At 41.0% G+C, this 17,949-nt stretch overlaps 1 protein-coding gene across 2 annotated transcripts in view; it reads right to left on the bottom strand.

Annotated features, from left to right (window-relative positions):
* SPIRE1 (spire type actin nucleation factor 1) overlaps positions 1-16,626 on the bottom strand; it is a 131,229-nt gene extending 114,603 nt beyond the window's left edge. For both annotated transcript variants that reach the window (XM_074576589.1, XM_074576590.1), the window contains exons 1-2: positions 16,176-16,626; positions 3,634-3,668 (exon numbers count right to left, since the gene is read on the bottom strand). In XM_074576589.1, the coding sequence (XP_074432690.1) occupies positions 3,634-3,668; positions 16,176-16,500 (360 nt within the window). In that variant the 5' untranslated portion in view covers positions 16,501-16,626. The remainder of the gene's footprint in view (positions 1-3,633; positions 3,669-16,175) is intronic.
* Positions 16,627-17,949: the final 1,323 nt, after the last annotated feature.

Below are 17,949 nucleotides of genomic sequence, written 5' to 3'. Positions count from 1 at the left end.
AAAGATCAAAACCTAAATTCTACTTTTTTGTGTGTGTTTACTACTTAATCAAGTGTCTGTTAAGCTGTTTCTTTGTGACTATGAAGTAATTCAGGAAAAACAGAAGGTCAGACTTTCTGCCACAGAACCACCACATCAATGAAGAAGCATAATGGGCTTTCAGGTATCTAAAATAACAGGTCCCTCAAAGGTTGGACGTGCAGCTTCTCTGTGAGATAATTCCATCAGCAAGGGATGAGCGCTTCACTTATCAGAACTGGCACATAACGCTCAAGCACGAGTTAATGCTCGCAAGAAAAGATGCATGATTCTACTTTGGTTTCTAAAAGGCAATCCTAAGTCCCTGCTAATTCTCCTCTTAATAGCAGAAGGAATCAAAAATTTTCATGGAATTACCAGATTTGTAACCAAGCAGTCATACAGAATTTTATTTTTTCAATGCATAATCAAAACTTATTTTGATGGAAGACAAACTCAGACATATTTTCCTAGAAGAAATGATTCTCAAAAACATTTTTATCTGTCTTCCTTGGAGTGATAATTTTGCTCCTTTGTCACTGTAAGGTTAATGCTCGGGAAGTAGAACTATGTGATTATCACTGTGCATTACAAGGATTATTCACTGCAGCAATTACCCCTTAATCAGAATGTTACTTTTGTTTATACTCAACAAGAATAAAAAAAAAAATGAATCCCCGATATTAGTATATGCTAAATACACCCATTTTGCATTGCCTGAACTTTGAGTAGGTAACATTTTAATGTAGGTATGTCATTATTTTTAATACAAAATTATGACACCTCTTTTGAAATCCTAACATTCTGTGCTATTAAATACATGGTCTCTTCATCAGCATGAGACAGGTGGTTGATTTTCTCTGCATCAATACAATGAACTACCAAGTATATTCCTGTTTGTACCAAAGCAAACACAGTATCCTTATAACCTATGCATTTATTTCCCTAAGTTATTATCTGAAATATAGTCAATATTTCAAGTTCCCAATGAAAAGGTAAAAAAAGAGCAATTTTAGCTCCATAGAAAAGTACTATAATTTTCACTGTATGTTACTATTTTGAGTAATTAGAGATACCTGTAATTGATAGCTCATGAATAGAATTTGCATACAGAGCACACAGTCTCCCTAAAACAGTTCTACAATTGATTCCTTTTGTGATTTGACATGAGCTGAATGGTGTTGAACAATTTATTCACCATTGTTTGGGACACACTATTCAATTAATTTCTGACTTAAACATTACATTTAAGAGGTCGCATATATCTTTATATTAGCATACATACTGGTTAACTACATTAATCATACACAACAGGCCTGTGCTCAGTTAGGTGGGTCTTTTCAAACACGCAACAATTAAACCCTCCCTATGTGCTATGAATCACTTAGCATTCACAGAATATTTTCTATATGAGTACTAAATGTTTACAAATGAGGCCGGCATATTTTATATGATCTCCACCCCCTCAGTTGAGACAACTAAGGAGCACTGTCATTATGTACGTAACAGAGTCACAGGCAGATGCAGATTAAATTATGTCACCTTATTCTTTATTCCCATCTTCCCATTACGGCTATGGCATTTGGACTCTAAACTTGCACACACCACTCATATTGCTAGCTTGAAATAAATGGTGTATCAATTCAGGATAGTTTACGTGTTCTGCAAAAATGTTATTATTGTCATTAGTTACGATTTTAAGAAGTCTCCCACATATTCTAATACATTCGATCAGGCCACGCTCTTCCACAGGAATCAAAAAAGTGAGATGGGCTGGCTCTGCTGAATTCCTAGTTGTGAAAAACACAATCATCATCAACTCCAAGTCTAAAGCCCCAAAGGAATTTTAGAGGAGGAAAAAGCCACCAACTCCTTCACAGCCTCCTTCAAAATGACAAACAGAAGAGTCAATACGCTGATGGTCACGGTGCTGCTTATTAGAGACAATTTAAAATGAAGCCACTGTCTCATGGGAAATTCTAATCAGCTTTTCTTTCCAACTATCAAGAAAAAATATTTTAAAAAGATCAAAATTAAAAAACTCTTTTCCCATGGAAGATGAAGTATAACATATCCAACTGACTCTCATGAGACATTTTCATTTGAAACAAAAACACTTTTTTTACTTTCCCAAAATTAAATATTTTGTGTTTTGTTAAAAATATTTTAACAGAGGTTTATTGTCATCTGTATTTTTAGTGTTAGGGCCTTTCATTACCTTCCGTTAAAAAATGCAGGGCAAAATTATAAACAATATTTAATATGCAAAGCAAATGACACAACAGATTGTTTAAGATACTAGATTTACAAACTAAGATTTTACAAATGCTGAAACAAAACCAGGATGCATTTGCTTAAACTGAACACATAAAAAACCAAGAAGTTCCTACTTCCAGTCTCTGTGCTTACATCAGTTAAGATTTATTCCTTACACTGTATCCTGCAGAAAGAACATTTCCTTTTTTTATTGTTATTAATCTTGAAAAAAATATAGATGGCCCTAGCATTTTACCATTTGTAGCTGAATTAGCTGGCTTTTCATTTTGTCTTTAAACCAGCCATTTTCATGAGCAGCTTATATGTATAAACCATTCAGCAACAGCAGTTTGTCACCTTCATATATATTATTGATAAGGAAACAGACAACCCGCCAATTAAGATGCATGCACTTGCCCCATCTCCAGGCTCAGCCTGAGGTACTGATGGAACAGTTGAAGTAAAAACTCAGTTTTACATTTCAAAGAAAGTTCAAAGGCAGTGAGAAAAGACTGCCCTGCAAAGGGCACAGAAATTATATTTATTGCTGGAAAAGTTTATTTAAGGAGTAGACTATATTATTTACTCTGTATAATAATAAAAATTATACTATGAGTCCACCATCTTGTTCAACAAGACATTCTACTTAGTTTTCCTTTCAGTCTTGGATTAAATCTATGAATCTGGCGAAATGATAGTTTGAACACATTCTTACAACACTAGTCACAGCTTAGTATCAAAGATACAGAGTCAAGTAATGGTCAAGATCAGATTTAATCAAGCTGATCTAACTGGATTTGTGTTTCTGTTGCTACACCAGCAAGACGTACAACAATATTTCTTGGGCCCCAAAATATTGCCAAAGTGATAAATTAAAGAAAATATTTAAAGTATCTGAAATCAGGATGTCTTTCAATGGACAAGCAACCCTGAGATCACTTGTCTTCTCTGCTTCCATCCAAATTCTTGGATTGTCAAAAATCACCAAGCCATTCTATAAACACAAAGAATTTATTCGACAACCTAAAGAATTCAGAGAGTTTATCCAGCAGAAATTATCTAAACTAAAATATTCTGCTAAAAATATATATTTTAAAGAAATTCATATCAAGTGAGATTACATTGGCTGCATAACATATCTCTAACCTTTCTTTCTTCTATTTCTGAATGTGAGACTAAATATCCGATGTTAAGACACGTTTATGCAGCTGTTAATGAAAGTCCTAAATGCAATACGCATTTCACAGTACAACTTCACAATAACTCCACACTATAAATGTACCCCATTTCCACTATAAGTTAATGAAAAAGAGCTGAGCTAAATCAGCACTAGCAGAGAACACAAAGTACTTCTCTTACCTCCATTTCTGTGCAGTGTAAACGGCCCGATTTATCTGTAATTGAAAAAAAAAAAAAGTTTTCAGATTAAGTAAAAGACAATGGACAAATAAAAACCTAAAAACTTGAGTAACTTTCTTTTTGAGTAATTGCCAAATATTCTTTGCCTTACTTTAATCATACATTTCAATAATATTTCTATTATATATGCATCACAGAATTAACAAGAAGGCGGCGGCCCTGCCCTCTTTATTTGGATCCTTCACAATACTCCCTTTTAAAAAGATGTGTCTTTAATGCCTAACTTCATTATTTAAATTGTATGACTGACGCTTGGCCGTGGAGGGAACATGAAAACATGTTGGCTTAAATTAAGCAGCAGCAAATAATTATTTCAAGAGAAAAAACAACATTAATTCATAAACCAGGGAAAAGCCACTGTTTCATCTGATACTTCTGGGATATCAAAGAGTTCAACAACACCACAAAGTTCAAGCAAATTAAAGTTGAAACATTATTGTAGTATTTTTATAAGTCCCTCTTGTCAATTTTTGCATTTCCTCCCAGTTCAGAAACATCACTTTGGAATTTATGTAATACAGAAAAATTAGGTTTCTGAATTGTTTCATCAAATTGAAGTATCGATTTTCTCAAAGACAAAACACTTTGGTATAGAAGTGTAAGTGGCTTGACAGCTTACAAAAAAGTAAGCCTGAAATTCCACAGCATATTGGAAAGGTATTATTACACTAACTGCAGCAATTTTATAATTTCGTATTAATAATTCATATCAAAGTAGGGTGAAGTAATTCTGACAAGATGATTTTCTCTTGGAGAAACGATATTCAAAGAAGTGAAGTATTCCACAGAAATATGTCCATTGCAAAGTGGAGCCACCCAAAACTTTAATTTCAAAATACACAGATATTGAGTTTTACTCTTTTTGTCTTTGCTTTTTGGCTGCATTGCACCCGCACTGCTACTTTAAAATTTGTGACTTTGGGCCTGGTGGCACTCACCCTAGGAAACGTGTGACACGATTCTGAGGCCCCACGTACTCAAAAACTCAAACGGCGCACGTTCGCTTGACTGCGTGTACACCAAGAGCACACATTACAGGTGATGGTTGCTGAACACCACCCTGTCTGGCCGACAGATTTACTGCAACAGTTAGGATGAGCCTGCAATTGGTAGCCATAACTGGAAGGACTGTTTTATCAGATTGCCCGGCAAGCCCAAGGAAGCTCAACCAACTGGTTAGCATAATATTTGCACAGAGGAGCACTCATGCTGACTTCATACGTGAAATCTGAACGGCACGCAAAACTGTCAGCCCTATGGAAGAGTCACCCGCATAGAAAAAGATTAATTTTTCATATTGAACTGGTCACCTTCCCTTTGAAACTAAAGGTTGAACCCATCTTGAATGAATAGGGAACATCTACCTAACAGAGTGAAAGTTGTTTACCTTCACTGTGAACTGTTGCCAACACAAGCAGAACACCTAGCACTGCTGTCTGACTTCAAAATGAAGAACAGAAGAGTGACTTAAAAAGGCAGCTTTTATCATGTACCACGATACTGGTGATTCTGGTGGATTTGCTTCAAGATCCATGTAAGAGACATTTTTGTGTTTAAAATGGTAACATTCACGTGATTGTCATAAATTATAAATGGGAAAAATTTACGGAGAACTTTTTTGAAATAATCCGACGATTATTAGCAGACTTCTGAATATTAAGGGCTACTTCTGTGAAACTCAAATGACAGATGACCAAAACCATATACCTCCATTATAGAAGATGATACAAGACTAATTCACAGAAATGTAGTCAAGGTGGGGAAAAAAACTCTACTGCTTTTTTGGAAAAAAGTACTACTTTTTTTTTTAATTACTACTATAACGATGCAGTGGCATACCCAAGGCCACCAACATTTGCAATCCCCGATAATTTAAAATATCTTGATCTGCATATCCTATGGTCTAATGGAATAGGAGTCAAACTATCTACTAGATCCTCTTAGTAGCAGAGACAAGAAGTACCCACTTGCAATGCTGAGATGCTACAAAGATCCTTTTAATAGAAGTCCTAACCAAGTCCTGAAGCACAAAACAAATAAATCGGCCCGGACCAAAATAAGTAAGGCAAAAATTGTATTTCTGAAAGAAATAGCAAGAAGTTTATCTCACAGCCCCTTTGGTAGATCTTCTTTGATGAACTTCCATGAAAGCTGTTCTTCAAGGAAAAGCGTTTAAACTTTGGAAACCTTCCTTGTTTAATATATGGTACTATCAAAATTTACTACTGCTTTCAGAGCAAATCATAATTCATTTTTATTTTTATTATAAAAAAAATATCTAGGGAATATCTTAAACTGGATTATTTATTTCCATTATTTGTGAAGTGGACAACAACACAAGAGAGGGGCAACTTTTATACCAGCACTTCAAAAAGCAAAAGCACTGTCATGATTCCATGTGCTGGAGAGGAAAGGGGACATAATGTTCCAGTGTTTACTCCGAGGGCAGTGAGGCACTGGAATAGGTTGCCCAGAAATGCACCATCCGTGGACGTCTTCAAGGCCAGGCTGGATGGGGCTTTGAGCAGCCTGGTCTAGTGGGAGGTGTCCCTGCCCAAGGCAGGGGGGTTGGTACTAGATGAGCTTTGAAGGTTCCTTCCAACTCAAACCACCCTATGATTCTAATAACAAGCAGTTTCAGTCTCACACCAGCTCAAATGCACTGCAGAGAGCATTCTAGACACCTGCAAATTACTGACCGACTTACAACATTTTAATATTATATTCTGCATTATGCTAATTATTAACCATACTATTCCAATATCCCGCTGTACCTTGAGACCAGCTATACACTTAACCAATTTTCCTGAGCTGTTTGCAGTGACTTATGGGCCCACTCCTTTGGGAATTTCCCACATTTCTGAAGAGACCAGCATTAACAGTATTGACCCAAGAAGCACGCACTTACTTGCACCTATCAAGGCTGAAATGAATTTGCTTTTGTATGGCCCATGCAAGCCAATTTACTTATACTGTCTGGGAGTAGAAATTGCTTCTCTCTTCAGCTGATATGACTGAAAAAGCTGAAACTCTTAAATGTAGCCTGAGGGTCACACTTAGGCTGTGTTCCCTGTAAGAAGTCGTTGAATACCCTCTGTCTGCAAGCAGTATTAAGTGCTTATCTGGTAAATAGGCAAAGACTTACAAAATTATTTAAGCTGCTGCTTCTTAACATAGATCCAGACTTCACAACCATTCAACCAGATACTAATCTGTGTAGCTGAAAATGCTACTCTTGCTGACAAGAAAAAAAAATCCAACAGTATTTTTCCATGACAGTTTTCAACTAGTGACTAATACATTCATTACTAGTAAATAGCTGTCAAGTTAACTTCAATTTATAAACAAGCTACAGTTTGGAAGATTATATGATTTTTCACTCTAAGATTGTTGAAATGCAAAAAATGTACAGTTTTTGCAAGAAGGAAAGAGACTGAAATTGGAGGTTTCCTATACCTCTGACAACAGTCTTCAAAGAGACATATTTGCCACCAAAAAAAAGGAAAAGAAATCCAAATCTTCACATTCATTTTTCATTCCTCAAAATTTCTATTTGAAAATTATTCTTATTTCAGACTCTCAGAAAAGGAGTCATGCCAAACTTCCGTCAAGCATTAGGGCACACTGACTCATCCCTCAAGGCAGGAGCTTCAGGCTGCTGCTTAAAATGGGAAAAATAATTATTTTCACAAAATCTCTCAGAATGCAGTTAAAAAAAGATTATACTCAATTTATCTATAGCCTGTGCTTCACTGAAGCACAATTTCCCTGCCTTCCAAGGATTAACAGGTCATGGTTAGAAAGGGTCTTCATAGCCTTAAAAACAAAGAGCAAGCACATCATGTACTGCTGCCAATAGTAAGAAGCACACATTTAAGACAAAGTTTTAAAAGCAAAAAATTCATTATGTTAAAATGGACTGGCACAGGGTATTTGTAAGAAAGCATGCAGGACATGCAAAACCATTTGCACTTGGCAATCTGAAGCAAAATTAAGCTAGAGAGTTGATGTTAGTGATATGGCAGCACAATCACACGGCCGCTGCTTCAGCTATAACCAGCTGCTCCAAGAGCCCTGCAGCCTAGAGCCTCAGAGCATCTTCCTGGCCTTCCTCTGATATCTCAGATTCCTCTCCATAGATCCAAAAGCATTTGCTTCAAGACAGCTTCCTGTAGAACCGAAATTATTAGCACTGATTTTCAGGCAACAGCATAGCTGATGTACGTATTGGCAACAAACCCGAAACTCATTTTGTATTAAAGATTAATATTGCGCTCCAATGCCACAGCCCATTTCTGCAGGTTTTGGGTGCAATCAAGCTGCTATTTCCACAATAGCAGAACTCCAGGTGCCTACATACATACTGGAGTACAGAGGTGGCAGAAGGAGGAACACAGGAGCTAACTGAAGGAAAGGGAGCAAGGGAGAACGTGGGAGTCACTAACTCAAGATCCACAAATTCAACAGTCTTTAGTCAGGCCCACAAATTAACGATAACTTGAATATGTATTTGCTTTCTAGCTTTTACGTCTTCAAGAGGCATTGTAGCTACAATAACAGGCTTTTCCCTGCCCTTAAGAGAAAGAGGAACTCCTTTTAAAAAAAAAAAAAAAAAAGAAAAAGAAAGGAAACAAGTTCAGACTCACTTAATAATCTGACTGCAGGAACTGGAGCATTAGTTTCCAAGTCTGATAAAATTGTCAATACAAGAGTCAAGATTAGTACCAATAAAAGGATAGGGAGAGAATGAAGAAAGCAAAGGCAACCAAGCAATATAAGGAAGAGAGATGAATATGCAAAGAACAGGATTCATAACTAAGTGAAGGGAGGGGAAAATATTGATGTAGCAGGAGTGGGCCAGGCTTCTGGCAGAGGATGGATGTTACAAGATAAACAGAGGAGGACACAGAAATCTTGCATGATAAAAAGAAACAGGAAAAAAAAGTGAAAACAACAAAGAGAAATATAGGTAAAGTATAGCTTAGGAGTAAGAGACATAAGGTTGCAGGAAAGAAGGCCAAGACGAGAGAGAACATAAGGAAGGGGAAGGAAGCTGACTGAATTAGAAGAGGTAATTGGAGGCCCCCTCAGAGCAGTGAGCAGAGAGACACGTGTGTTTAAGTAAAATGCTTAGGCTTTTGAGGATCAACATATCCTCCCTTTAAACTGTGGAATTAGAAGGCAACATGAAATGGGGTGAGTTTTTAAAGCTTGTGGCTTTTTGGATCTGACTCATGATTCCTGTATCAGCCTGCAGCTGATGACTTAGAAACACTATGCTTCATTTTTCAACTTGGGAGAGGAAAAAGGAAAGAGGAAATTAGTAAGAAAATACAAGGAAAGATTTTAGAGAAGTTGCTAAACTGAAGGCAGCCAGGACTTTCCTTTCCTGTGTCAATCTTTTTTTATGCCTTCATCTTCCTCTATTTAACACTTCACTGAAGTCACTCCTCATTTTGTACAGTCATAAGCAATCGTCTGTACATTGCACAAAGCAAAGGTAATGACTAAGAGGTCTTCAGTGTTAACATCCAGTTAAATTTTGTAATAAATATTATTTTTAAATAATATTCTTTAATTCCAAATTAACAAATCCATACTACCTTATTGCTACCCTCTAAGACATAATTAAATGGTCACTCTGCCTTGTCCCATTTCTACTCTGCACAAGGAAACCAGCTGTGGTCATTATGCAACTGTTTCCATGTTCCACTGTTCACCTTCTATAGCAAACCTGTAAGTTTACCTAGGGATCACATCAATTTTTCTTAATCTAAGATAAATACTGCGGTAGATACACATCTCCGAGTGCTGCTGAGGTCTATTTGTAGCTGCCAGTCTCTTCTCCAGATACTACACTTCCTTTCCCCTGGCCTGTCCAGATAACAGTCCTTCCCAAAAAAGTGTTAATATGCACTCAAGAGTTCACACATCTCATTTTTATTTATTTATTTTTAAAGTTCTGTTACTCTAATCATATTCTAATTTTTCCTGGAGCTATCCACTTGCTTGCTCATTCAACAAGTACACGTGCTTGTGGCAGAATTCTGACTCCACTGAAGTCACCGGTAGTTTCTACCATCATGTTTGATGGATCCAGAGTTTCAAGCCGGTTACAGCTTTTCTAAATTCATAACACAACGCTACTGGATCTGTTAAGAACTTTTGCCATCTGTTAATAAACTCTTTCAGGTAGACGAAAAAGTAGTTCTCTTAATTCTTCTCTACCTCAGCTATGTCTTTGCAGTCTTGTATTTACACTGTACAAACTGACTCATCTTTTGTTCCCATTAAAGTGCACAGTAATAAAATTCAATAACACACTCAATAGTTGCATGTGTCATGCAAGCTAGCTTAAGGTTTTATCAGGAACGGAACAATATTTGTTTTGTCTCCTTGCTGGTTCCAATGCTGTAATGTCGTAAATCAATTCAGAAACAAAGAGTGAACACTCTCCACTTGTCAAAAAGCTTCCCCACTTTTGTCAAGATACATTCATTGCCAACATGGATCCAGGATGTACCTTTAATCCTCTTGTCACCTGCAACACACCTACTCCACGCTCAGCAAATGCAGTCATGCTCGGGTCAGACTCATTCACAACACTGCTGTCCTGTGGGTCATTTTCACTGCCTCTTGCTCCGATCACATCTTGCTCTCTGCATCATCCTGTTAAAGGCATGCTCTTGCTCTCTGCCACATCATACACAGCTACCAGCTGCATTTGCAAAGCCCTTCTCGTGCTACCCCAGCCCTACCCATCACCTCTCACTGGGTACTGTGGGGTAAACTATCACCTTCATCCAGCCCCTCAAGTTGGACTCCATTACTCATTACTTTTTTTTTTAAAAAAAAAAAAAAAAGCATCTTTGTTCTTTCCCCAGTGTCGCCCCTTAAAGACATCATATTAATTCTCTGTAACATCATGATAGATATCTCATTTTTCACGCTACTCTTCAATCACTGTTAACAGAGACAACTACAATTCCACCTTCTACAGCAACATTTTTACTACACTAGTCCAGAAAACCTCCATTAAATTACAAACGTGTTATCCTTAAGTCATTATGAACATCATGAGCCCACAATTACTAAAAGTTCTTTGCTCTTAAGTTTTCCTTAGGAACCAGTGCAGATTCCAGACAACACCAAATTATTCCTTACGCCTTCACTGCCTACTTACCATTTTCAACACTTCTGCATACAAATTTAAGTAACCAAAGTTTCACTGTTGGCAGCTTCCTTCCACTTCTTCTGTGCAGGCATTGGAAATATGCTATTTTTTAAGCCAAAGACCTTATTTTCTTATATTGGGATCTTTTTCTTTTTCTTTGCTTATTTTGTCCTCCCTCACCAGAGCTGTCTACAATAGGGTTCCGAGCCATCCTCCTACGTTCACAGAGAGCCCACGTAACCCCCAGTGCACAAGATGCATCAGCATAAGCCATGACTGGAAGCCTTCCAGTTCACCCTTACATACTGGGAACCACACTGATGGCAGAAAGCCTAGCATGAATAAGGCCTAATCTTTCTCCCCTCCACAGATCAGCAGAGCAAGCAAGCAGAGATAAAACATCAACTCACCGAGGCTCCTCTCTCCTGTCTAGTGCCATTTTCTTCCTATCATGACTTCCAACATCAACGTACCTCTCTCTCTCTATATATATAGATATCTATCTCAAAATTCTTGCAGGAGAAGGTGAGGCTTCATCAAACCTTACTATTTTTAAATACAGATGCTTCTGGATACCCTTGAACAAAATCTGAATTCAGAGCATAATTAAGTCTTAAATCTAGAGGTAGTATTTATTTTAGCACTATTCATAGCAACATCTGTTTTGAAATTTAAGCAGCTAGCAAGGCTACTCCCCATCCATTATCCTTCAAAAGGGTCAACAAAATTAGAAGTAAAGCGTCAGTACATTCATTTTCCTCTAAAAATCCTGCATATTTTCCCTCAGCGCTCTACAAGAGACTGACAGGTGAGAATGTCTCGATGCACACAAGCTAAATTTGCATTTATTTGTCCTACATTTCTCCACGCCACCTTCCAATACCTGGGCACACAAGGCTGTAAGAAGGGCATGAAAGTCATTAAAACTGCCAAGACCACGTAAGCTATTCCTTTCCAGCGTGTCTCACCCTCAGCCCTCCGAGTCCCGTGAAAGCCACCAGGCAGTCAACTTTTCTGTGATCTTTTTGATTCAAAGCCAGAATCCTCCATGCATTATGCCTTCCTGCTGAACACCTGGCAGATTTCCAAGAGAAAAATCTGCATAGTACTTGCTTCTGACAAAACCAGCAGTAATTTCCCTCTGAGCTTTTTCCTCTAGGGCTGGAGGACAAGGCAAAAGAAGGGCCACCGACACTACCCTCAGAGGGAGAAGGAAGGCCAAGGAGCGTGCCAGTTGACGGCTGGAAATCAGCACAGTTTTGTTTTCCAACTACCTGCCCTTACCCCTCTCCGAGATCATCAAGGCTGTTTCTCTCCAGGAGCTCAGTGCAATGCCCAAAATCAGCGGCTGCCTTTGCTAAATCAGGCACTAACAAAACACATGAGGAAAACTCTCAGTTTTTCCAAGCCTGATCATTCCCAAAACTGTCCCATGGGAAGGAGGTGGTGCAGCCGGCATGCCAAGAAGCAAGAGCCCCTTATCCAGATTGGAGCAACCACGCAACCCCGACGAAACAGCCTCCTGTGCCCTACCTATGGCATTCTGCTGCTGCTAAGTACTGGGCATGAGGTTGATTACCAGCTCTTGCGCGGGTTTTCTACTCCTGTGTCTATCACTTCATTATTGCGTCCAGTTTATAACAACGCTTACAAGTGCCGTTCTGCAAGAAGAGAGCTTGGAGGAGTCAAACCACATGTTTACACCAAACGTTTTAGCTTGTTCAGAAGTTATTTTTTATCGCATCTGGCACTTTACTAGATGCCACTGTTGCCTCATTTCATATAAATTGCAAGTAACAAAGAGATGGCTAAAACACCCATTAGGAAAAATAGATTCTACACTGTATCTCCAATTTCATTGTGGGTATTTCTAAGCAACCCACATTTCTGTGGTATTTAGATGTCAGACAGTTATAATGATTCATACTAAGATGACCACAGTTAGCTCTTCATTTTTTGCATATTCATGTTTATTTCTTACTCACTTCAGTTCCGGCAAAATGATAAGGTTTACAACACACCATAAAAACATCGCTCCATGAGCGTCTCCAAAGCAAACTCTGTGACACGGCTGCGTTTGCTCCAGACTTAGCCCGAGCTCCGCTGACAGGCATGACTGATCACATCATTCTTCGCAACCCTGAACAAAGCCCGAATGTTGGCTACCCAAAGACATCATTCTTTGGGGACTCCTTTATCTGCCCACACAGGATTCCGTTGTTTACAAAAATAGAAACTAACAACCAATATTTGTTCCTGTGAATTATTCAAATCTATGTACCAACCTACAGCCATACATTTTTTATATATTGCTCTAACAAAATCGCTTTACAGCTCGAAGCGTTAACCCACAGAGCCCCTACTGCTCTAACAAACCTCCTGACGCAGACATTTAAATCCAAGTTGTACAAAATACAAAGGCAGGAAAACAATTAGCAGGAATCCTTCCTGATCCTCCTCTTGCCAGGGATGCAGGTAGTATCAATGTTCATGTGAAAATGAACAGACTTTTTCATTCTTAATATTTTTACTTCTATTTAACCAAAACCTTATTTTTTTTTAACAAAATAACCAAATATTAATAGACCACATAGATAAAACTGGAAAGATCTGAGAATCTGCCTCTGATTTTGGTTAAGGATGGGGATTCAAGTCCAAGGTTGTTTTTCCACCCCGGTATCAGTGAATCTCATCTTTGTTTCCTATCTCAGTGACATTTTATTCAACTTCTAGGTATTTGTACTTGGAATTTCAAATATTGCATGTTAACTGGAAGACTGCTTCACAAGAAACGGCTTTGGAAAAGTACCGTCGGTTTCTACATATTCAGTACTTCTTTTTAAGAAAATTTTAATTTGTATCTCAAGAGTAAAATTAATGCGGTCAGACAGCTTCAGGGCCTACAGGAGGATGTATTGCTCCCCAGGCCATTGCGCCAGGGCAATCGTTCTCCTTAAGCTCTCATTGCTACTAAGCAGAATACAGGAGCCTAAGAATAAATACCCGTTCAAGAGGCTCAAGCTGAAACCGTCTCAGAAAGCTCATTAATCATCACCTAAGGACACTGCAGCGAGCAATAAGGAAAAGAACTGGGGCAGTTCAAAAGACACCAAAGAGAAGCAAGCCTGCTGTCAACTCTTCAATATTCAGCACAGTGCATTACCAACATTCACTGTATCACATGTATGACAATTTCCAGTGAAAACCTGCTCTAGGTTCCACAAACCAAAGACAACTAAAAGCCAACTGACTAGGACCGCCTTTCTTTCATGTTGTTGACAGCTACTCCCATGAACACACAAAATCCTCGGGAAAACCTCGACTGCTGAGCAATGGCCTATGTTGCAGAAGTCTATTCAAACTTAGGGAGATGAGGAAGACCAGGGGCAGGGAAAGGATCCCAGAAGGAATACTGGCTCCTTTCTAATCCAGGCACCTACCAGCCTGTGGCTGATGCAGAAGTGGGATCACTGAGTATGGTCTAGGAATGGACATCTGTCAGAAATCTCCCCTCCTCCCCTTTTCTATTATAAAGACTGCAGGGGGATACTCTCCCTGGGTTATCTCCCCCCTCATGCACACATATGCGCTCTAAGATGTATGTATGGAGTGTTAACTGATATACAACATAATATGTACAATAATAAAGTTAAAAAAAAAAAGAGGTAACAGAAAAATAGTCAGGGCTGAAAGTTAAAAAAAAAAAAAAAAAGGTCTTGTCTATCCAAAGATTTAAATGTGGTATCAACATACACAGGCTAGCACACATTAACTAGAATATTTTAAAAGACTAATGCAGATGTGGCAAGCAGCTTTAGCATAAACTAAATATGCTGAATGTCAGTGAGGGGCGTGAACTTTATATCCAGATATATCCAAGACCTTTGTACGGGCCATTAAAAATGTACTGTAAGACAAAATAGAATAAGTCCACAAACAGCGAGGAAAAAGCAACAGAAGAAAGAAATACATAGTAAATAAATATATTTCCTACAGTAGGAAAGAGAAAGGAAGAAGTCTGATACCATCTCAAAACACTGTAAGTAAAAGCCGCACACAGTATGTGATACAGAACCCTTCAATGCTCTTGTGACATGCAGATGCCTTGGTCAGGAATGTATTTTCCTGGAACTTGTGGGTGTTGGTCTGGCATTTTATTAACATTACAATAACCCATTTTTAAAAATTATTTTAAAAGCACATCAGATCATATTTAAATGGAAGTCATTACTAGACTCATTTAAATTGTGGAACAAAATTACGTCCCTTCTTCCACTGAGTCTATTTTGACATTTGCATGTACCACTAGCTCCAAACTGGATTACTGCAAATCTCTGCCAAAAGACTTTTCAGACAGGCACTGTATTAAATGGCTTCATTAAATTGTAACACCACGCATAATATCCATGTTTTAAATGTTGAGGGCTCCATTAATCCCATTTTATGAATTTACCATTGCCTTCTGCTTCACATAACTTTAAAATCCCGAAACCTCAGTCTTCCTGGAAAATTCAGTGATGTTGAATGTGGACTAGGTTAATACTGGAGAATACCATCACCTGTGTGGTGTCTTACCGCATCCCTCCCGCTGCCCAGCTTTAGTTTCTTTTCAGAAATCAAGCTTTACTTGTGACCAAAAAAAAATATTCTTTTCCACATTCGTAATGAGAAGCTTTGAGATGCTGAGAAACAGACACGCGCCCTTCTTTTCATTTCCAGTGCAAAGTATGTTTTCCTGGGTATTTTAAAGAAACAGATGGTAGGTGCTAAGCCCCTGGTAGGCGCACAGGGCTTTATTATCTACTTAATGTCAGCACACCTCTAAAACCGATCTACTTCTAGTAGGTGCCTTTTGATGCCAAACTATTTCCCGAAAGGCGCTGCAGGGCGAGCAAACATGGCCAAAGGAGCTCCGACAGCGGGGGCTATAGGTGCGGATGACACAGTATTACGCACCGAAAGACGACGCCAATTATAAAACACTAAACCCGCATTCACCTCCCCCCCCCCCCCCACCTCGGCCAGGCCATTACGTTCCAGGCGACGGTTTCTGCCTTTCCACGCAGGGAACCGAGATGGTACAGGGACACCCACCCGCCCCCTCCCCGCACACACACCCCCGGGGCTGAGGAGCCCAGCGCTCGCCCACCGCGACCCGCCGGCGGGAAGGAGACCGGCTCCTCCCGGCCGCCACGGACAAAGGCTGAGGGAGAAGGGCGACCGCCCGCACCCGGCACCCCGCTGCCGCCCGGACCGGGTCGTACCCGGGGGGCTGAAGGGGGATGTCGGCGGCGGGGCCCGGCCTTACCTGAGGCGGGCGGTGGCGGCCGCTGTGTCTCGCCCTGCTCCAGGGTGACGGCGCCGTCCCGCCAGACGCGGAGGTGGGCGGCCGCCCCCAGCCTGGCGGCGGGGGTCTCGCCGCGGCGGGCGCGGGCCCGCAGCGAGCCGCAGCACTGGTAGCAGACGGCCCACGCCTGCTCCTCGTTGATGGGCTGGTTGTAGAGCCTCAGGATCTCCTCCAGCGACAGCGCCTCCGGCTGCCCGCCGGCCCCGCCGCCACCGTCCTCCTCATCGTCGGCGGGGCGGGAGGCGCCGGGCTGGGGCTCCGCGCCGCGCTCTCCCGGCAGCGCCATGCCCTGCCTCCGCCGCGGTGCTCCTCGGCTTCAGTGACCGGCCCCGGCCCCGCGGCCGCTGCCGCTGCTTGCGCTGCTGCTGTCTGCGCTGCTGCTGCCGCCCGCTCCCGCCGTGCTCATCCTCCCCGCCCCGCTAGTGCCACCAGGCCGCCGGACAGCCCGGCCCGCGCAGCAGGCAGGCAGCGGCCGGCCGACAGGAGGAGCGGCGGCGCCCGGGCCGCTGCCGCCGCGGGGGGAGAACAGCTCATAGCAACGCAATGGCGTCCTCGCCCGCCCCCAACGGCCGCCGCCAACGGCCGGCGCCGCAGCGCCTCCTGCCGGCGGCAGGTGCGCACCGGCCGTAATGGCGGGGCCGGAGGAGGCGGCGTCGGCTCCGGGGGCTGCCACGGCAACCTCCGCTGCTCCCCGCCGTGTCCGTGGGCAGCGCTTAAATCTCCTCCTTTCGAAATCTCCACGTCTGCCTCGGACACGGGTGGCGACGCGGTGTACTCGTCTCATAGCCCTCGGCTCTGCACCGAGCGGGGATAACAAACACACCCCCCACCACCACCACCCCCCCCGAGACAACTCACGTGGGAAAGTGGGGTGACACCCCCCCGCACCCCCACTGCAGCGACACGCAGGTGTGTAACGCACACTGCTCGAGAGAGACAACTAGGATTTAATTAAAGCTATTTGATTTAGCGATACCCACCACACGGCACGGTCCAGCCTTTCACATTGTATTAGATACAATCGCACCCTCTGACCCTCTGATCAGGGCCTCGTCTAACAGGCAAGCGGACACCTTTTGATCTTCCAGGTATAAAAAGCAAGATAAAATACTTTACAAATCTGCTTTTGTGTGAAATCTGTTCGCAGCAGGGCCAGCAAGTACATCATGAACTATTAAAATCTCAAGTTAAAACCCAAGTGCTGCAGTAGGCTGTATTTAACACTTCTGGAGGGGAAAAAAAAAAGACAAAAAATAGTGTCACACTTCTCTTAAACGTACATGCAAATGCCAACATGTTGTGAACTTCTCTAAGATTAATCAGTTGTGGCTTTTTTTTAATCCAGCACCAGCAGAAAGAGTCACATCTTTCTCACAAGTAGAACAAAAGGTGGACACGGGATATCAAATAAATGGAATGGCTTCTACAGAAGAAATCAAATAGTTTCGGATTCTTCAGCCTCAAAAAGAGATGGCTGAAGTTCATGTGGTGAAAACCATGAGAACTTCTCCTGGCATGAAGAAGTTAAGTCCAATTACTTGCCATTTCTCAAAGCATGAAGACTAAAAGACACTCGGCAAAATCATTATCAACACGTTTAAGACAAACGAAACCATATATGGATAATTGAGTATGGATTCGAGTGTTAGAATTGGACAAAATCATGAATGGTTGTTAAAGAAAATGGCCTGGTTACAACTTCTACCTCGGAAACTTCCTAAGCTAATGTCAGGAA

The sequence above is a fragment of the Larus michahellis genome, chromosome 2 (assembly GCF_964199755.1).
Source record: "Larus michahellis chromosome 2, bLarMic1.1, whole genome shotgun sequence".
Classification (NCBI taxonomy): Eukaryota; Metazoa; Chordata; class Aves; order Charadriiformes; family Laridae; genus Larus; species Larus michahellis.
The sequence above is the reverse complement of the archived record's forward strand: the minus strand, read 5'-3'. Positions and strand labels throughout refer to the sequence as shown.